The sequence below is a fragment of the Polypterus senegalus genome, chromosome 8 (assembly GCF_016835505.1).
Source record: "Polypterus senegalus isolate Bchr_013 chromosome 8, ASM1683550v1, whole genome shotgun sequence".
NCBI classification, from domain to species: domain Eukaryota; kingdom Metazoa; phylum Chordata; class Cladistia; order Polypteriformes; family Polypteridae; genus Polypterus; species Polypterus senegalus.
The window spans coordinates 28,659,278-28,681,882 of record NC_053161.1 but is presented as its reverse complement, the minus strand read 5'-3'; the positions used below and the strand labels follow the sequence as shown (position 1 = coordinate 28,681,882).

The window sequence follows — 22,605 nt, the reverse complement described above, 5'->3', positions numbered from 1 at the left end:
CTACTGATATCAGTACACGCTGCAAGTGATGTGCAGGCTGGAACCATCACACAGCTATGGCTTTTTCATTATAGACAAATGTTTATTTAATCCCTATATTAAAAACTATTCAAAAAAGCAAGATTTGAAAAATGTTACATTTTACCTTTGAGCTCACTGCACAATTATATGGTATAAATTAAGCACTAAAACATTTAATCCACATGTTTATGTGAGACAAATCCTGGTATTTGAGCAATGGACTTAAAATGTTACCCCAAATTATTTTGTTACATAGGCTTTTAAATAAAATTTTAGTGCAATTTAAAACATTTAAATCACTTCAAACTTAACTTCATCAAACCTCATTTTTAATACATAAACAAGTAAAATATTTTACATATTAGCTATTATTTGTATAAAAGAACATATAAACATGAAACCTATGACAGATTTTTATATACACCACTGCTTTGTTTATATACATATACAGTGGTACCTTGAGATATGAGTGCCCCAATGTACAAGTTTTTTGAGATATGAGCCATCACTAAGTCGATTTTTTGCCTTGAGTTACAAGCCAAAATTCGAAATACGAGCCAAAGAGCTTGTTGCTGCACATTCCGAGGAACTGACAACGGAGGAGTTGACAGAACTACAGACGCAGCAACATACGGAGGTTCTGCAGGAGAGCGGTATCGCGGAGGAGGTTATCTCTTAAAGTGAGATAAATGAAGTGTTTGAAATATGGGAAAAAGTTTCGAACTTTAAAGAAAAGACACCCTGAAAAAGTTACAACTGGTCATGCAGCGGCGCTATTTAATGACACTTGCCCAACACATTTCAGAAACATTCTGAAGGGCAAAACTAAACAAAGCACCTTGGATAGGTTTCAATTGAAATGCCATGAGAATGAAAGTGATGAAACCGTGGCATAAAAGAAAAAAAAACTAGTGAAGAAGAAAATTAAGTTAAGCAAAAGTGAAGTGAAAGAAAAAAACATTACAATACGCTAATCGGCTCCGCCAACATCTGTGTATTTCTTTAGATTCTCTTTTATGTATTAGGTTTTATTTTGTTTGTATACAATATTTGTTCATTATAAATACATTTTCTTAAGTTGAAAACATTTATCAAAAAATTGGGGTGGTTTTTTGGGGGCTGGCACGAATTAATCTCATTTCAATGGGGAAAACTGATTTGAGATACGAGCATTTTTACTTATGAGCCCGGTCATGGAACAAATTCAACTCGTATCTCAAGGTACCACTGTATATTATAGAATATAACAGGGTCACACTCCTAAATTGGTAATCTGTGAAAGATGGTCAATACTAGGAAATTTGGTGTTTAACTAGCAGCAAGTTAAATTTACTGCAAACAATCATAAACACTGAAAATGTTAATCAGACTCGTTAGGGTTATTTTTAACTGGTTGCAAGACATAAAAAAAAATTAAAAGTCAGATTTCCAATGTATTTAAAACCTACAAAATACTCCAATTAAAATAATAACTTCACATTAAGAGTGACAAAAAATACAATTCAAGCATATATGAATATTGCTGGAAAAAAGACTAAATATAAATGTGCTAAATATTACCTTCCCCATTTCAGCATTGCAAACCATTACAATTTTGTTTGTATGTCAAAAAGGAATGTACTGTATCTGGATGAAGCTTCAGTACGAACTGACTATAATGCTGTATACTCTAAATGAATTACTGCAGAAGTATTTTTTCCTACTTCCTGTTATTTTTGCTATTTATTTTTAAACAAACAATGATTGTCAAAACACTTACACACATACATTATTAATGTGCAGATTGTCAACTGTTTAAAAACTTACCAACTCCTAGCTGCTTTTGAATAAGACCTCAAATATTGTAAACATTAGCGTTTTCCAGCAGCAAAGCAAGATTAGTGCGTTTACAAATTGACATTTGTTACATTCACAGCTTCATGTAGCAAATACACATTTTCCTTACATATCTGCTGGTTTATTACTGCTTGGTCATCTTCAGGAGGACTTTAGTTGAGGTCTATAGTTCATTTTACATCTTGGTTTGAAGGTTTTTTTTTTTCAAGACAGCACTGACATTCCTGAAAACAAGTAAATATCACCTTACTCTAGGAATAGTATCTTGAATTTTTTGAATACTTTTTTGCAGCTGCTTTGTAAACAAGTTTTGCACTCTCCCACAATAGGTGTGTGTTGTTTGCAGCAAATTATTTTCCAAAGGGTACAAAAGAAAATGAAATGGGTCGTCTCCAAATTTGTACTGAAAAAAAAAGAAAAAAATGGGAGAGGGAGAAAAAAAACTATTAAGGTACCATTTCAGTAAAGAAGAGCATGTACAGATAACATAATGAAATGGCTAAATTCTGTCCATTTACTTGAGTGCTATACAAGATATTTGGTTACAGACGAGAAAAACATAGCTATATCATATTGTCAAGCATTCTAACCACTGCTTTACTCAGAAACTTAAGAGCTCCTTATGAAAAACCTTCTTTGGTTTTATTTTCTCAGGGCTATAGCCAGTCATTCAGTGCCTTAAATACAATAGTAAACATTTATCATACTGTTGCAAACTGGCCCTTTCCAGTCATATTCATGAATAAAGCATCAAAGTAATTTTCCTTCCAATGATGAAACTACTTTTACAATGCTCATAGGAAATAAAGAAAAATTACATTTTTATGTGAACTCATTTACCTTCAGTTTGGTGTAGCATTAGGTCACTAAAAGTACAATCATTTATTACTATATGCAAGCATCAACCAGCAATAAAGCACCATTTACTGTCTGCTATTGATTTTATGTGGATAATAGTGTATAATCCACATAGCATCCTGGCTTCTAAAAGCACTATGAGCTCTGCTTTTTTTACAGCTCTTCAGTGTGCACAGTGATATAATGCTAGAATACTTTATTAGTAGCATAATTTTAGTCCTGGTGACGAGAAGTTATCTGGAAATAGTAAATAAAATTGTTCTTCCATCTTCCAGGTTATTTATTTCCTTACATGATCAAATGTGTGCCAATACAAAAATATCACATTATCCAAGTAATTAAAAACAAGTCTTCTTCAGTATATTTTATGTGGAAAAATGGATTTCATTTTAAAATGCTACATGCTAAACAGACACAGAAAATCATTAAGTAGTAAATTATGATAAATTTACAGATATATAAATATGGGGAGCAACAATAGCAATGATCTAGGCTATTCAATTAGAAACCTTAAATGCCCTGTTATAGCCCTAAACTCAGAAAATAGTTATACTGCAAATTATACCTACCAACGTAGGCTTAAACTACCATCCATCTAAAATGTAGAAACAATTCATTACTTGATTGATATCTAACAAAGTAACCCTAGCTTAAAAAGAAAACTTCTTCAGGAAAACAGTACAATATCATACCGCAATGGAGTTGCAGCAATAGAACTATGATCTACAACTAAAGCTGTAAGTAGAGGGGAAAAACAGGTTGGTGAGAGTCACCTTCCTAAAATCTGATCAAAAGCATCAGCTTTGAAAATGAATGGATAACTGTGTAAACAAAAGGGGAAAATAGCAACATTATTAACAAATAAGATGATCAACCCATTATCAAATAAGAATTCAAAATTGGCAATGGCAACACAGGAATGTCACTCATAATATAAAAATCCAACCTAACATATTTTTTCATAAAAAATATACTATGCCAAAAACACTTAATTCTCATTTATTACCAGTAGAGGTGTCATTCGCATGCCATGTCGTCAGCTATCCATTCATTTATGCAAAACCATTAACCGATATGTAGCACTCCATAGTAATTCGTGATGAAGTCATTGCTTTTACAATTACCTCAGGAATGCAGGGAATTTACTATGAAGAAATTATGTCTATGAAGGAAATATCTTTCAACCTATGAAGTCTACATAAACTAAGACTGAGGACAGACCTAACACATTTAAAATATGTAAAACATAACAGAAAAATCAGTTGCTGTGTATAACCATTTTGTAATATAAGTAATTAATTAATGATTATCATCATAACATGGTACAGTGCCACAGTGGTCAGCAGCACAGTCTTGCACAAGTCATGGAGCAACACAGACAGCTAAATGACTTCTAATACAGAGTTCATTATACAATTAATAATGACAGAAATAATATATAACTAGTAGTAGCTAATAAAATAAACAAATGCATTAATGGAAACTGACTGAAATCAGGATAAAACTACATAACTGCAAAATGGAAAATCTTATTTGGTAACGGGTTCAAAATTCATATTTCAGAATCCAAAATACCAATATATGTAGTATATGAACAAAATATATTCACGTGAAAATCCACAATAACCCTTTCATAACCCTAAATATGAAGAATCATTAAAATACACCCACATCAGCATTCAGCGATGTTGCAGCAGTTGTATAATGATTTATTTCATGACCACCTGCTAGCTAGGTATTATTTTTGTATTTATTTCTATCATTACAAATTCTGTACTAATATTAAAATTAATTTAACTATCCAGTATGCACTGTACCTTAGCATGTGGCAGTTTATAAAGTACAGCTGTTTTTCTATCCAGGATGGTTTAGTAAGTCTAGCAGTGCTGCCTCACAGCTTAAGGATTCTGGCCTATTCATCCTGTGTGTGGGTTTTACATGACTTTGTGTCTTATTCTCAAGGCTTCTGGTTTTCTTTCAAAATCCCCAACATTTTGCTCTAAGTTAAATGACTATAAATTGCCTCCAAGTAAGCAAGTTCAAGGAGTAAATGTATGAATGGGTGTATCATGTGATATATTAGTACCCTATTTAATGTCAGCATCTATCTTGCTCCCTGAACTATAAGGGTAACACAAGATAGAAAGTAACATTTCCGCAAGGTTTTGTTTTAAAATATATTTTTCAAGATTGATACATCACAAATAGAGTAGTCTAGTTGAAGAAGCATCTTAGGACCTTCAAATCTAGACTTGGTTGGGACACATTAGGTAGACAGAAATTTATAACCTGTTATATGCTATAGACAGCCTGTCCTCATCAAAACTTTCTTAGGTTCTAATAAGTATTGACTGCATGCTAATCTAAACAAGCAAAAAAGTTTACCTTACTTTGAAACAATTTGATATAGTGGTACAATATTTCTAATCTGTTTCAGAGCTTTCTAAAAAAGTGTATACATTTTTAATAAAATGACTAGTGAATAAAAACTGCATATTTCACCTACACCTTACAATATGGTAACTATGGCCAAAAAAACTGCAGTATGAGACATTTATATCACAGTATTGGTCTTACTAAAAATATTCTACAATTGAGGGAAAGGGACAAATTTTCACTGTTGCTAACGAAGTACATTATCTAGTACAGCACTTCCCAACCTTTTTTCTTTGGTGGCACATGTTTTGTAACCAAAAATATCTCAAGGCACACCTCTATCTTACTAACCACAAACACATATCTCATACACATGCTCAACTAATTATGAGGCCAGTTCATGACTAGAAATAATGAATCTCACAGCCCCATTACATATGTACTGACTTTACTTTTTAAAGATTGTCTGATTTCACTGATATTTCCTTACCTTTTTGTAAGACATTTTAGTTTGTGTGGACTTTGAATGGAAAAAGGTTCTGCCATTGTGGTAGAATAGGATTTTGTAGGTCTATACAAAGGAACTTATTGATTGTAAGCTTAAGATAAAGAAATAAAACAAATGCTCTATAGCTGATAGATGCTGGTGTTTTTCATGAAAGATTTAACTGTTTGTCTTTGTAAATAACACACTCATAGCTTAGGTGTAACTTGTCAGATAATCGATGCTTACATTTTCTGATGGCTTATGGAATTCATTTATTAATGGTTGACATAATCATAATGCTATCAATAATAATTAATTACATTTAAATGTAACACACACAGAGGGAGCCCACTTCAACCACCACCAATGTGTAGCACCCATATGTATGATGTGATGGCAGCCAATATTGCACCAGTATGCTCGCCACACTTTAGCTGTAAGTGGGTATAGGGGTGAGAGAGTTAGCCAATTAGGGAGATGATTAGAATGGGTGAGGGTGTGGTGGGCAATTCAGCCAGGATATTGGGATAAACCCTACACTTTTTTGAAAGATGTCCAGGGATTTATAATGACTAGAGAAGTCAGGACTTCACTTTTGCATCTCATCCAAAGGATGGTGCCATTTTCAGAGCCCAGTGCCCCCCTCGTTGCACTGTGGCATTGGGATCCACATACAGACCTCAGTCACCTCTTCCAGTAACCAAAGCTTTGCCTAAATGGTGTCCCTTTCAAGTACTGCCCATGCCAAAAGTGTTAAATTTTTTCAACAACAAAAAACGTTATTGTAACTGAAACATGTAAATACCAAATCATCAACATAATCACAGTAGAAAAGGTATATAAAGTGTCCATTGCTGTACTGATGCAGATTTACTATACATACTTTCTGTGATATGTTTTGAAACAGACACCAATGTACATAGGCACTATTCAAGCAAATGTTTAAAGATTTTATTGTAATATTTCTGTTGCTTGCTAATAAAGGCTAGAAAACACCTGCACGATCAACACTACCCATTGTACCCTACCACATTGCAAGGCATAGTGACTTCCATATTTTCTTTGATAAGAACATTGACAGTTGCTGCATTGTGAACAGTGCTTAGGAGGCAAATGTCCTTCTTGTCCTCCAGTTGATTGCAATCATTTTACCAATTTGTCACACAGCCACTGCACCACACTGCTAAACATATTCACATGACTGGAGTCACCAGGCAGATCATGTCGGTTTGGACATATAGGACTGTATGCTTCAGTTTTCCTATGAAATAAAATCCCAAGCAGTTCAGGTGAGGAACATAAACTGCCATCATTATATAATTACCTTGGTGACCACAAAGATGATGAAGTGATAATGTACTGACTGTACTTGCCATCCTACTTGGTCCCTGTAATGGTGTAAAATATCAAGTTCCAAATGTAGCCAGAAGCTTTCTTTGTGCAACATGTAGAACTTGATACCAAATCATACCAGTTTGGATGCTCTGTGCTGTATCAGAATTATTTTTATTTACCGGTACTTAATGTACAGGAATTTGACACTGCTTATGACATAACACAACATCCCGTACAAACAAAATAACTAAAATAAGTTAATAAAAAAAAATATACACAAAGTTGCAGAATAGTGTAATTACAAAAGAGATGTGCAAGCGAAAGTTAGTGTGTAGCGTGTATACACATGCACACATATACATGTACAGTACATACTGTATACCGTACTTACACACACCTTCATACAGTATCACATGAATATGCAAAGAAGTGGCTAAGGGAAAGAAACTGTTTAAGTGTCTGTAACTTTTAGTTTTAAGTGACTTGAAGCTCCCAGAGGGGAGTTTTTGGAACAACTGATGAGCTGGGTGAGAAGAGTCCATGGTGATCCTTTTGACATGGTTAGTGACAGGAGATGTATACGGGTCTGCAACAGATGGAAGAGCACAGCCAATTATTTTTTTAGCAGACCATGCGACATTCTGTAATTTATTTTTGGAGTGTGCTGTTACTGAACCAAACTGGACAACAACAGAGAATGTGATTGCACTTTCAATTATGGCCTTATAAAACCATACTTGGATTGGTTGGGAAATATTTAATTTCTTTAGCTGACATAAAGAGTACAATCATGGTTGTGCCTCCTTAGTGATGGAAATGGTGTTAATGCCCCAGTTGAGAGTGCCTGTGATAGTTGCGCCCAACAAGGATTCCATGATATTGACTGCAGAATCATTAATTTCTAGTGAGTGAGGTTATAACTGCTGTTTACGAAAGTCAATGATCTTTTCCACAATTTTGGAGGTATTGAGGATAGGTTATTCATAGCTCACCTAGAGACAAGAACAAAATACCTCTTTTCTGTAGGCTGTTTCATTAATATTAGTAATTAGTCCAATAATGGTGGTATCAGAAAATGTACTGATTTTTACTGAAGGATCAGTGGACGTACAGTCATTGGTGTACAGGGGATAAAGTAGTGGGGAAAAGTACACAGCCTTGAGTGGAACCTGTGCTAATACAGAGATTGTCCTGAGTGTTGGGAGCCCACACAAGCTTATTAGTTTCCGGTTTGTCAGAAAACTGTAGATCCACAAATCTGTCTGCTCAATATGCAAACTAAAGATGGCCATGGTCAGCAATAATAACAGACTTCTGATGGGTTAGAAAAAGTCATTCAGATATTTACATTAGAACCAATGCAACAGCAATAGGCCTGTAGTTACTGAGTTTATAATTTTTGGGAACAGGAACAATGACAGAAGATTTAAAGCAAACTGGTATGGTACACTGTACGAGAGAATGGTTAAAGATATCTATGAAGACAGGAGTGAATGCCCAGTGTCTGACTGTTGCAGGTGAGACAATCAGGACTGGATGACATTTTGAAGTTCTGTGTTGTAAACAATGTCCAGAAATCATATTCCTTGATAGCAAAGCAGTAAGAGGGGTGATGCTTTTGTGAAGAAGTGGTTTGTGCCGAAACCACTTCAGAATTGGAGGAGCAGTGGGATTATAGATACTCAGCACCTTGTTATTTAAATCTGCCATGAAACTTAAGTTGAATTTGAATATGCACTGGGAGATGTCTTTTTGTTATTTGAAACATTCTGAAGGCTTCTCCATACAGAGGAGCTATTCTTAGTTGAACACTGAAGTTCCCGTTTATTTTTGTGTGTCCATTTAGCATATCTGATTGTACTGTTCAGCCCACACTTGGCGCCTGTTTGTTGGTGTCCTTATCACCAGTTTCATGGGCTTTTTTTTACCTGACGTAGATTCCTTAGTTCCTTGGTGAACCACGACCTTCTATTGTTGTAAATCACATTTGTTTTACTAGGAATGCAAACCTCTTCACAGAAGCTGATATATGAAGCAACAGTGTTAGTCAGCTCATGAATGTTTTCACAATTATTTTAATCCCAATCAGTTCAGTCCAAACAATCTTGTAATGATTCAAATGATGCATCAGTCCAGGAATGTATAGATTTTCTTACCGGTTTAGCTAATTTTAGCCTTGGTTTATAAGTGGATAGCAACTGTAGCATAACTTGGTCAAAATTACACAGCATTGCGCAAGGTAAATCACTGTATGCATCCTTTATAGTGTAGTAGCAGTGATCCAAAGTCTTCCTGTTGGGGCATTTAACTAGCTGTTTGTATCTGGGAAGCTTGATGGTTAGGTTTGCATCATTAAAGTCACCCATCACTATAAGCAGGGAATTCACATGACTGTTCTCCAAACTAGTGATGTAATCTGCCACCTATTTCTGCACTTCATTCACATTCGCCTCAAGCGATGTAAACTCAAGCAAGAATTATTGAAGAAAATTCTTTAGGTGAATAGAATGATTTACAGTTAATAAAAAATAGTTCCAGATTGCTGGAACAGTGCTTTGATAACTGTACCAATTTTTATTAATATAGAAGTAGACTCCACTACTTTTTGACTTGTTACAACGATCAACATCTCCATCTGCACTGTAAAGCAGAAATAACAGCAAGTTCTAATGCGGAGTCAGGAACTGATACCTTAAGTCATGTCTCCAGAAAGCAGTACGGTGAAGATAGGAAACAATCCTTACATGTGAGAAGAAGATTCATTTAGTCTGTTTTGTACCTCAGAGATCTGATGTTACATAAAACTAGACCGGAAAGAGAGGCTTGAAATGTGCGGCTCCTCAACTGCACAAGAGACCTGGCACGCTTCGCCCTTTTGTGCTTCAGGCGCAAGTTACTTGGCTGGGAATCCAAGTTTGTAGTCGGAGGGTTCATAAGTAGTAAATCCTTATGTAAATTTCTCTGATCGATTGAGGATGAATAAAGTCCAATCCTGATAGATAGGAGCTGATCTTGTTTGTAAGCAATCCTCATTTTGTTGCAAAAGGTAAAGTTAACTGATAAAAACAACAGACACATAAGCAGTGACCAAACAACCGTGGCTGCCCTGATCGGTGCCCATGATAGCCTTCCCTTGCAATCCACGAAACTTTCGTCAATTCTCATGTCATGATTGGGAACATACACCTTCTGCATATTTTTGATGATCGCCTGATACACATCCCAAAGTTTTTACAGGTTTAGAGCTAAGTGATTGGCTTCATTATAATCATCGTTATTAGTGAAATAAATGTATTTCATAATGAGTGAAAAACAGCACTCATTCATAACTTTGATGAAAATGGGTGCTTGCAACAACTAGTCTGAACTCATTTCCGCACTATGCCATGCAGTTTTAGGAAACCAAAAAACACCCACTTTGTTTGCTGCAACAGCCTGCCAGCAATTGTCACAAGCAAATGGTCAACCAACAGTGCTCGGCATAGCACTTTGTTTCAATAGTTACTTTCTCTACCAATCAATTTGAGCAGCAGATCAGTTTTAGTCTGTTCTAAAACTTGTTTCATGTCTTTTTTTTTTGGCTATTGTGTTTTTGGCTAAAATCTTCACCCCAATCATGAATATTGATGAGTTACCATAGAATAAACTAAAAGGGGCAGAACACATGGACATTCATGCTTTTTTGCAGCATTATGGTATTTCATCCAATAGATAGACACAGAATACTGCCCTAAGAGTTATTCTGGCTTTTACTATAAACCGGTTCATTACCTGTTACATTCTATAAACGTTGCTTTTTTGCATTTCTGTTCACATATTGTTTGGGATATTTTTCTCTTTTTCGTTTATTGGATGATTCTCCTTGCTCTTGATTTTTATTATATGCATCTCTTTTTTGTTCATTTTTTTCGACGTTCTTTGTCAGCTCTTGACGCTATTTCTCTATCTCAACCTAAAATTCGAAGTTCTTGAATACATAATTTGCTTTTCTACCCTGCCATTATAACCGACTGCATTGAAGGGCAATTTAGCACTGAGAGTGTCACGGGGTGGTACAGAGAAATAAGGTACGCAATAGGAGTAATAATTGGGTGAGCAGTGTGGAGGGGAGTGGTCAAGGTTGAATAACGCAGACAATACTGAAAACTTTTTAATATAATAGATGTACAGTATTTTTTTAAGAAATCAGCAAGATAATGCAGTAAGTTTCAAAGAACAAGACAAATCTAAAAACTAGCGAATAAAATGTTAAAATGAACAAAAATTTGGAACACACAGAAATCTACCATCTAATGTCTGTTAATGTTTTTCCCATTTTAATGTTTTCTTTCCATTGCTGCAGATGACACTAGTATTTGTGTACTATTTAAGGAAGCAGCCGACTGAAGACCTATAAGGCATTTGTTTCTCAAACTAGAGACTCTGATGCACTTGTCCTCTTGGGTACTTGTACATCTGGGCACTCCTATTCTTTTTCAATCCAGATTATATCCAGTGTGCCCTCTGCTCTCAAGCCAGTAGTGGACACCTTTGTATGGAATCATCAGCTGTTCTGTTGCTTGAAATAACCTTTATTTTGCAAAACAACAACATACTGACATGTTTTTTTCTGGAATCTCTTTTATTTTGGCCATTTTTGAACTTGGAATAGAACTTTAGGAATGCCAGTTCAACTCAAGGTAAGAAAATTTACTTGCTTTGTTGAACAGAATGGCAAGCTTCAGAAGCACTAACACAAATACAATGGCTTCTCTAATAACCAACTAGCATTTAAGAATGATTAAATAAGGATAAGCTAAGAGTTTACCATTAGGACATTGGAGTAATGGCTACTAAAAATGGGGTTTGCAATCATAAGGTGAATAACAAATATTAAAACAGTCAATCAGTGATTGCCATATGCAGCATTAGTGAGGTCTTGGTTATATTTTCCTATTTTTAAATCAATTTAATGGTACTTTGATTAAAAAGTCAATTTCAATCAAAAACATGAAAATTTCAGAGTGGTTCCAAATGTTGAGTACTAGTGTATACTCTGAGATATGGGCATGGCTTTAGTTGGATTCCTACAAAAGCATTGCAAAGTCCAATATCCCATTACAAAAGTGCTTTCTGGTTTTCAATTTGAAAGTGCCTCAGAATTTTCAGTAGTCTCTTGAAGTGTGATTAATTATTCTGTTGAATTAATTATATGCCTTTAAGAATTTTAAGATGTTACGATTGATTCCACATAGCCCTTACTTTTAAGGATGTTCAATGAGCCTGCCAAAAGTAGGATAAGTTGTATGAATTTCTAAAGTTCTTTCCTGCCTATGCATTCCTCTTGCAATGCCAAACCTTTGGCTAGCTCATTGGCTAAGGCGTTCTAGTTTCATCTCATTTGCCCACAACAACCATAGCAAATCCAATTGGCGTTATATTTTAGTAAACCCTAGGTACTTATATTTCCTGAATCGTCTCAGCAAAGGCTTTTGGCAACCTTTTCAAACACATGCCAGACTTCCTGACCTTAAATGGCACCAAATTCCTGTAATTTCCAGCCTAGCTTTTAGACAGCTTTTTTTTTTGGCCTTCCAATCTAGCTTACTCACTGTAAATGGGGACACAATACACTTGCATCCCCTAACATAAGTAAAAAAAAACAATACCACTATTCCAATAGTTTTAACTTGTTAACTACAGTTATGCCTGAAAGTTTGTGAACCCTTTAGAATTTTCTATATTTATGCATAAATATGACTTAAAACATCATCAGATTTTCACTCAAGTCCTAAAAGTAGATAGAGAAACCAGTTAAACAAATGAGACAAAAATATTATACTTGGTCATTTATTTATTGAAGAAAATGATCGAATATTACATATTTGTGAGTGGCAAAAAGTATGTGAACCTCTAGGATTAAAAGTTAGTTTGAAGGTGAAATTAGAGTCAGATGTTTACAGTCAATGGGATGACAATCAGGTGTGAACGGGCACCCTGTGTTATTTAAAGAACAGGGATCTATCAAAGTCTGCTCTCCACAACACATGTTTGTGGAAGTGTATCATGGCATGAACAAAGGAGATTTCTGAGGACCTCAGAAAGAGAGTTGTTGATGCTCATCAGGCTGGAAAAGGTTACAAAACCATTTCTAAAGAGTTTGGACTCCACCAATTCACAGTCAGACAGATTGTGTACAAATGGAGGAAATTCAAGACCATTGTTACCTCCCCAGGAGTGGTCGATCAACAAAGATCACTCCAAGAGCAAGTGTGTAATAGACGGCGAGGTCACGAAGGACCCCAGAGTAACTTCTAAGCAACTGAAGGCCTCTCTCACATGAGTCTACCATCAGGAGAACACTGAACAACAATGGTGTGCATGGCAGGGTTGCAAGGAGAAAGCCACTCCACTCCAAAAAAAACATTGTTGCTCGTCAGCAGTTTGGTAAAGATCACGTGGACAAACCAGAAGGCTATTGGAAGAATGTTTTGTGGATGGAATGAAAAGCGTTATGTTTGGAGAAAGGAAAACACTGCATTCCAGCATAAGAACCTTATCCAATCTGTGAAACATGGTGGTGTTAATATCATGGTCTGGGCCTGTTTTGTTGCATCTGGGCCAGGACGGCTTGCCTTCATTGATGGAACAATGAATTCTGAATTATATCAGAGAATTCTAAAGGAAAATGTCAGGACATCTGTCCATGAACTGAATCTCAAGAGAAGATGGGTCATGCAGCAAGACAACGACCCTAAGCACACAAGTCATTCTACCAAAGAATGGTTAAAGAAGAATAAAGTTAATGTTGTGGAATGGCCAAGTCAAAGTCCTGACCTTAATCCAATCGAAATGTTGTGGAAGGACCTGAAGCAAGCAGTTAATATGAGGAAACCCACCACCATCCCAGAGTTGAAGCTGTTCTGTACGGAGGAATGGGCTAAAATTCCTCCAAGCCGATGTGCAGGAATGATCAAAAGTTACCAGAAACGTTTAGTTGCAGTTATTGCTGCAAAGGGGGTCACACCAGATACAGAAAGCAAAGGTTCACATACTTTTGCCACTCACAAATATGTAATATTCAATCATTTTCCTTAATAAATAAATAAAGTATAATATTTTTGTCTCATTTGTTTAACTGGTTTCTCTTTATCTACTTAGGACTTGACTGAAAATCTGATGATGTTTTAGGTTATATTTATGCAGAAATACAGAAAATTCTAAAGGGTTCACAAAGTTTCAAACACCACTGTATTATCTTTATAGTTGTATGCACATATACTTCTGGCTATATCTGTAAGCATTTCTTTGAATACAGGTATTAATAACCAACTGTCTTTCTATTTCTGAAATCCATGACTTTCCTTGTGAAAGGTAGCAATATAGGTCCAAATGTGGGAACTACCATAAAGTTGAAGAAACATTTAAACAAGTCTGATTATAAATAAATTACATTGATGAAAGTTACACATTTCAATACCTTTCAAGGTAATAGTAAAATAGGAAAAAACAGATCTGTACCTCAAAAATCAATACAACAAATTCTTTCAAGAATTCAATTATAATGCATCATTTCCTTTATTCCTTAAACATGTCAGAATAGACTTTATTCTTTTCATACATCACCATGAAATGGTAAAAAAATCAAGTATAGAATAATAATAACTATAATATGTACAGTGAAATTAAAATGTATTACTACATTTGTTATTGAGATAGCAATTTCACAAACTCAATCACTAATATTAAAAACAGTTATGGCTACAATATACAGTGGACAGTACTGAAAGAATTCAGACCTTTTTTTCTGTACTCACTAACCCATAATGATAAAGCGAACACATGTTTTCAGAAAGGTTTGCACATTTATTAAAAAAAACAAAAACTGAAATTGCCTATATTATATATATATATATATATATATATATATATATATATATATATATATATATATATATATATATATATTATTTTTTTTTTTCAGTATGGCAAATAATCCCATTCTTTCTGGCACATCCCCTCAGGCACTATTAGACTGGAAGGGGAGCATCTATAAAATCTTCAGGTCTCTCCACAGATGATGTTTGGCATTTAAAATTGGGCTTTTGCTGGGCCTTTCAAGGACAATTGTCCCAGAGCCATTACAGCATTGTCTTGGGTGTATGTTTTGGGTCATGGTCATGCTGAAAGATGTACTGTCGCCCTAGTATGAGGTTGCATGGAGACACTAGCAGGTTTTCTTCAAGGCAATGTTCATTCTTCCCTTAACTCTGACCTTGTTCCTGTCACTAAGAAGCACTCCCATAGCATAATGATGCCATCACTATGCCTTACTGTAGGGATAGTATTAGGCAGGTGATGAGTAATACTTCTCAGTTGTCATATGCCTTTTACAGAAGTGTGACTTCCATCTAGCCACTCTACCATAAATACCTGATTGATGGAGTGCTGCTGAGACAGTCATCGCTTTGACAGAGTCTCCCAACTTAGCAAAGGACATCTAAAGCTCTGTTAGAGTGATAACTGTGTTCTTGGCCACATCCCTGACCATATTTATCTTTTTACTTTGGCTGGATGGCCAACTCTAGGAAGAGTCACAGTGGTTCCACGATTATTGAGGGTACCATGTTCCTAGGAACACTCAATGCTTTAGAATTTTTTTTGTTTTAATTATATTGATTTTATTGAAATCATACAACATTCCATACAAATGGATCAATTTTTACAAAAACAGGATTGAAAACAAATCAAACCCACCCCTGAGAAAGAGAGCATCACCAGCAGTGTAAAACTTAAAGCTAAAATAGTAAAATAAGTAAATTGATAAATTAATAAGTGAATAAAGATAAATGGAGAAGAAAAAAAAAGGAGAGAATCTGGTTCCTTAGTGCTTTAAAAATTTATTCTGCCAGGTTTTGAAAAAGTTCTGCACAGATCCACTAAGTGAGAATTAGATTTTTTCCAATTTCAAATAGTATATGTCCTCTGACATACCTAGAGACAGAGCACATCCACAACAAAACAATCCCCCCCAGCAGCGGTGTATGAGGATTACAACAGAGATATCTATTGCCGATACACTCCAAATACTATAAGCATAAAATATAATCTTTAACAGTCTGTTTTTTCCAGTATACCTTTAAAGGCTGCCTTTAAGTTTATTATCCTGCCGCAGCTTCTTGCTTGTTTTCTCGTTTGTCCTGAGCATACCATTTATTTCTTTCTTTATATCTTTCCTGAGCTCAGCGATCATTACCTTCAGTTCGGACAGATCATTTCGGCTTTCGTGCTCCACAGGTGAAGCGGCAAGCCCCATTGCAGCAGATGCTCGCAACGTGGACGGCAAGGCCATTTCCAGTTTCAAGTGATCCTCTGGAATAAACAAGCTATTATGACCTGCATCACTTGCACATTCGCTCTTAACTGGAGACGATGAAGTGGCCCGAGGTCCCGGGAGATCTGTGCTTTCGCCCATCTGCTTCGGGTCAGTCTCTGTAAGGCCATACCTTGAGGTTGAACTTGGACTTGATGCCTGTCTAGGCTTTGGTGTATCTTTGGGTTTCTTTTCCGTTTTTTTTCTGCGCCCCTTTCTTACCGCTCATGTTTATATATGCTTGCATATGCTGGAATAGAACCTCCTTGAGTTGGGTAAATATAGGATTGTGGTGTTGTAGGTCCACAGCTCTCTCAGTAAAGGCCCGTTTTAAATAAATAATCATCGCACTTGCGGCTTAGCGAGGGGCATGGTGGTTGTGGCTGTAGCGGGTCTCAGGGCGATCTGCGGTGTGGGTGTTTCTCACCTAAGTGCACAGGTGAGAGACTGCCCACATCCGTGATTGTTCCTGAGGCTGCTAATTTGCTGCAGCTCCTATGCCCTCTCGTTAAATAGAAGAGCGAGTCGGGAAGAAAAAAAAAAAAGAGAGTAGAACAAGGAAAGAAAGACGGAGGTGACTGGAGAAAGCAGGACACAGGAGAGAGAGAGAGAGCCGGTGCAGGTGAGCGAGCGAGCGAGTGAATGCTCGCAGACAGCTGTATGGAAGCCTGGGTGTTAGGCCGATACCCGGGATTTGAAGTAGTGGTCACTCCCGCTGAATGATCGAGTAGTGGGAGTGACTAGTGAAGGGTGACTGGCCGCTTAAGGCCGGGTAGGCATTGGGAGTCGGGAGGTTTGATGGTGGATTCCCCAGCGTGTGAGTCCTGGCCGCTGGGTGAAAAACAAGCCTCGAGCCTGGGATGAGTGCGTGACCGAAGCCAGGATCGGGAGGCCTCCAGACCTGTTTTGAAGTGAAAGAAGGTCAGCTGTAGAGAGAGCGTCTCGCCTGCTGCAGGGCCCAAACGGGAGAAGCAGGTGAGACGCTAGTGTAAAGCAGCACAGGGCTCATAATTGTATTGTAAAGGACTGCTTCCAGCAATGTTTTAACTTCGTTTTTAAAGGATTGTTCTATTGTTGTTTTAATGGATTATTTATTTATTTGGAAACATTTTAAACTTTGGACACTGCACTTTACTGTGAACACTTTGTTTTTGATTATTTTGAATAAAAGCACTTTGCACTTTTTCACCATCCCCTTGCTATGTTGTTGCCTCACTGCTAAGATCATCGGTAACATTACCGACGGTGACGGGTTCAAGGGCTCCCAAACAGAAAATGGCAGCATGCAACAAACCCGCATCTTCACAAGAATACCTCGGGATAATAAAAGTAAGAGAAAAATTAACGCCGCCACTAATGGAGTTCCGGATGTCCATCTCCTGCAACGGACAATGCTCTGATCTGTGCCTCACCACAGTTTTATCGCAGAGGTCAATAGAGAGTATTCCTTGCACTTCATGGCTTGGTTTTTGTCCTGACATGCAGTGAGAATTGTGGGAACCTATACACACAGGTGTGTACCTTTTTGAACTAGACCTAATTAATTTAATTTGGAGTGCCACAGCTAAGGGTATGAATACTAAATAAATATATATGGGAGATTAAGTTTTTGAATTTTTTTTTTTTTTTTTTAAACTTAATTTGCAAACCTTTCTGAAAACATGTTTTCACTTTGATTTTAATATGTTTTGAGTGTAGACTGATGGGTAAAAATGGCAAATTTATACATTTGAAGTTAAATATGCAACACAAAAAGTGTGCAGAAAGTGAAGAGGTTGGAATACTTTTTGAATTCACTTGCACTTGCATAACTACTGATTTATTCAACTCATTGATCAAATACATAAACTTGAAAGCCGACTCACTAGAGAAAGTACATTACTAAACTCAATATTCTTAAATTATGTCCTAGATTTTCTAATTCTACTTTAGTAAATACAAAACTACATAGCTCTGAAACAACTCACCCCTTAAGATTTCATTAATAATAAAAAAAATAAATAAATACTGAAATTGATTACAAATGAGGCAATCTATAATAATGAAATCACAGAGAGACACAGCAGGTGGTACATCAATGATTTCTCACCTAGACTTCATAATATGTCCTCATACAATCCAACTCACTCTTCTGTCATCTTATTATGACAGCAGTTTGCATTCCTTTTTGATTAAATATTGTATGGCACTAAAAGTGCCCCAACTTACATAATATCCTCATTTAAAGTAATATACTATAAATTGTAAAGATGTACAGTACTCAAAGATCACATTATATTTATGATCACATTGTATTTAAAAACATTGCTAAATGTTTGAGAATAGAATGCATCACTTAGCCACAAAAAGTAAATTCCTAATTATATACTTTAACAGGAACTCCATGATGCTAGATTAATCTAGATCATAGTTTTAACATATTGTACTTACAGTTCTCTTTGGGGAAAAAAAGTTTTGAAAATTACTAATGAATTTACTTTGAATTAGCTCCTCTATTACAGTGGTGTTAAAGTACTTATTCTGAAGGGTTTGTAGGAAGTGAAGATTAAGGTATTTGATAAACCTATCCTTGCATTGCAGCATATCAGCAAACCTTTACCTTTTTATATTTAATAATAATTGTTTTGTAATTTGTTTTTTCTTAAATTACACTTAGAAAATATGGATAAATATAAAAAAGACTAGCATGACAAAACATTGTAAAAAAGTCAATTTCAAATATGTTTTTTAAGAAACATAGTAACATTTTATGTAAGAAATAGGAACCTCTTTAAATATATACAAATTACAATAATGGGCACATATAGCATATAATGTCATCATCAGTAGTTTAGAAGCCAGTTGTCCCCTAAGTCTCTCTTCTTAACTCTCCCCAACCCTAGGAAACTTCGTGGAGTGAAACCCCATTTTTCTCATATCATCTGGCACTTTCAACCGTATCTTCTTTGTCTTCCCTCTTAGCCTCATCCCTTACAAATTCATCTTGGTGCACCACTTTACTTAATATTTCTATGCTTTTTACTCCAAATGCCTAAACCATTATGTTCCTCTCCTGCACATCAGGTCTTTCCCTCAGTTTGGCATTCATTTTGCTCTCATTCCATGACACTTTATAAATATACCTGATCATTTTCATCTCTGTTTTTTCTAAAGTTGCTCCTTGTTCTGCCTTTATCACTCACATAAATCATACTACTTTTCAGCCAGCTTTCAAAAACTTTTCCATTCAATATCAGAGAAACCCACCAGAATACATGCTTTATACACTAACACTCAAAGTTTGGAATCACCAAGAAACTTGAATTGTTTGGTATAAATTGATACTTTAATATTCTCATTGTCAGAAGCAGTTACATCATTGTCCTAATGGTAAACTCTCTTAGCTCAACCTTAATGTCAATTGGTGTTACAGGAAACTTTGTAATTGTGTTAGTACAGCTGAAACCAGTTACGGTGTTCAGTAAAGGAAGTTAACCTTTCTCCATGGATTCAAAGCTACTGCCATACCAAAAGTTCAATTCCAGGGTACAAAAATGGCCAAAGCTTTCTCAAGAAACATCTCTGTCTGTTGTTGTTTATCAAAATGAAGATTACTCCACGTAACAGATTGCAAGGAAACAGAAAATACCATACAAAGGTGTCCACTACTCTCTTGGGAGAAGGCAAAATTGACCTAACATGGGTAGAAAAAGAATAGGAGGGCCCTGATGTACAGCTACACAAGAGGATAAGTAAATCAGAGTCTGCAGTTTCAGAAGCAAAGATTTTAGAGGTCATCAGTTGGCTGCTTCAATAAACAGTACATGCCAAATACCAGTGTCATCTGCAACAGTGAAAAGAAAATGATTACATGAGCAAAAGAACAAAAGCATGAGCTTCTCAAACTACTGACTCTAATGCATTTATCCTCCTGTACAATTGCTGCTGAAGAAAAATGCAACCAGCTACAACTTCCTTAATGTGATATATGTTTGAAAGGTAACATATGATGGTTTTCGAGGTCAAATGCAATATTCATGTACTACTGCCAAAAGACAAACTAAGCGGACATTCACAAAAAAAATGCAAAAATGCCATAAACATTAAACAACTGAAAATCTGTGGATTTGTCAGGATGTCCAACCACATTACATGGTCTCTGTCGGAGGTGTTATTGGATGTTTATGGTATTTTATTGGAATGCACGCATTTCTAATGTTTTCATTATGACACAATTTTTTGAACCACTGCTTAACTTTACCATTACACTATACAAGTCCTGTTAAACTGTAACAGAAGGGATACCGTCTGTCTGCCTCTTTCATCAATGGTCTGTTTTGGTTTGCACATCCACTTTTTGGTAGCTTTCTGAAAGATCCTGCATGACTGCTGCTCCCAAGCCTATACATCTGCCAAGTACTATCATGCCTAATTTAAAACCACTTAAAATATAGTCTGCCCCATTAATCCTCTGAGTTGGCAGTTACTCATAGGTGCATATACAGTACATTAGTGTAAACCCAGGTATGTCAGTGCCGTCACTGATTTTGCGGTCTGCTAGGGGGAAGGGCAGGTGCACATACTGAAATAGGCACTTATTATTGAGCAGTATTACCAAGACTTAGTATAGGCATGACATGTCAAGGCAAAAACCTTAAACAAAATTTTGTAATTAACAGTATTGTACCAAAAATGAATTCCCTTAACTGAAAACACTGACTTTTCCAGATGAGAAACTAGAGAATAACAGGGCCACTTACAAAACATATCTCTTACATATTAGTAAAGGTGTTAAGGTAGATCACATAAAGTTCAAGAACGTAATTTCTCATTATGAGTTCTACATTCAGTTAATGTATTTATAATAATGCCAGTGTTAACAACTTTTAATCAAACCTGGTAGATTTAAAATAAATAGTAATTTAAAGAAACTTCATATAAGTAATAATTGTAAAGCATTTTCACACTCCTAAAATATTTACTCAATTATACTGTTGAGAAAACTGGTAAAAATGAATATAAGAAGGAAATACTGTTGATAAAGTGGATAAAATAAAAATCAGTAAATGAAGAAGTTGTATGAAAAAACCCTCTTTATAGAAATTTACGCACCAAAAAAAATAAGCTGTTTAAATATTTATGCACACAAAATTTTAATATTCTACTAAGCAATTTTCTTAGTAAAGCAGACCAAAAAATAAACCTACTTACTTTTACTATAGCCTCATAAACAGCTCTGAATGCAGGCTGTTTTTCGTCATGATATACCCCACGATTTCCATGAAGAATGAAAATCCCTTTTTCTTCTGCTGTTTTGCAATTACTTCCATAAATGCAATGATCAGGACGATAATTCCAGTGGCAGGGAAATATAAAAAGGCTCTCTACAGCAAAAACAGAAATACAATTGGTTTAACTTTTCTATGAACATTTGAATTTTTTAAGCTGAATCTCAAGATGGTTACCATATTAAAACAAAACAATGTCTGGGAAAGGCATAATGGATTAACCCCTGTGTAGCCAGTCTTGGGGCTGGTTTTGGCATCTGGAAGACCTATGAAGCTTGGGTGAAGAAACCATATGGAGAAGCAATGTGGTGTCATCACCTACATGGGTGGATGTCAGGTGTATTGCTGATCTGGTGAGTGCTGGATCTAACAAGTTAAAGCTTTTCCATTAAAATTGACTCTTAGGAAATGAAACATTACTTCAGCTTCTGCTAGAGTTTGGCCAATGTTATGTAAATCTAAAGCAGGGGTGTCCAATGCGTCGATCGCGATCGACTGGTAGATCGGAAAGGGAGTGCAGGTAGATTGCGTTGCATTAAAAAAAAATCTTTTTTTAAATGTTAGTCTATCATATATCTTCCCTATGACATTTGCCACTTGATTGACATACAGGGTAGCCTTTCTGAGATCTCTTTTCTTCAATCACACTGGTAGGTAATCCCACATGCACGATCGAACACGCGAGCTACTGCAAAACTCCAGTTATCTAAGTGATCTAGTTAGCTTTCCAATTTATATCGACTAAAGAAAGGATTTAAAAAAAAAAAAAATGTTTATGGGCTGGATGTGGAATTGGAAGAGGATTTTTTTCTCTCAATGTCACAATCGAAGTGCTTTTGTCTGATCTGCCAATCTATCATTGCTATTCCAAAGAAGGAAAATGTGGAAAGGCACTTTCGAACTGTTCATAAAAACTAAGAAACATATTTCCTTCTGAAAAGTGATCTGAGAAAGAGAAAGGAGAGGGAACTAAAATCTCAGTTAATCGGACAGCACTCATTTTTCACTCGGTTGAATTCAAAAGCAAAGGCAGACGACACACACATTATTTCAGGTGAGTCACTCGATCATTA

At 35.9% G+C, this 22,605-nt stretch overlaps 1 protein-coding gene across 2 annotated transcripts in view; it reads right to left on the bottom strand.

Moving 5' to 3' along the window:
• Positions 1-1,140: 1,140 nt before the first annotated feature.
• The window catches only part of gxylt1b (glucoside xylosyltransferase 1b), a 128,150-nt gene continuing 106,685 nt past the window's right edge, over positions 1,141-22,605 (bottom strand). For both annotated transcript variants that reach the window (XM_039760904.1, XM_039760905.1), the window contains 2 exons: positions 21,456-21,628; positions 1,141-2,260 (listed from right to left, as the gene is read on the bottom strand). In XM_039760904.1, the coding sequence (XP_039616838.1) occupies positions 2,099-2,260; positions 21,456-21,628 (335 nt within the window). In that variant the 3' untranslated portion in view covers positions 1,141-2,098. The remainder of the gene's footprint in view (positions 2,261-21,455; positions 21,629-22,605) is intronic.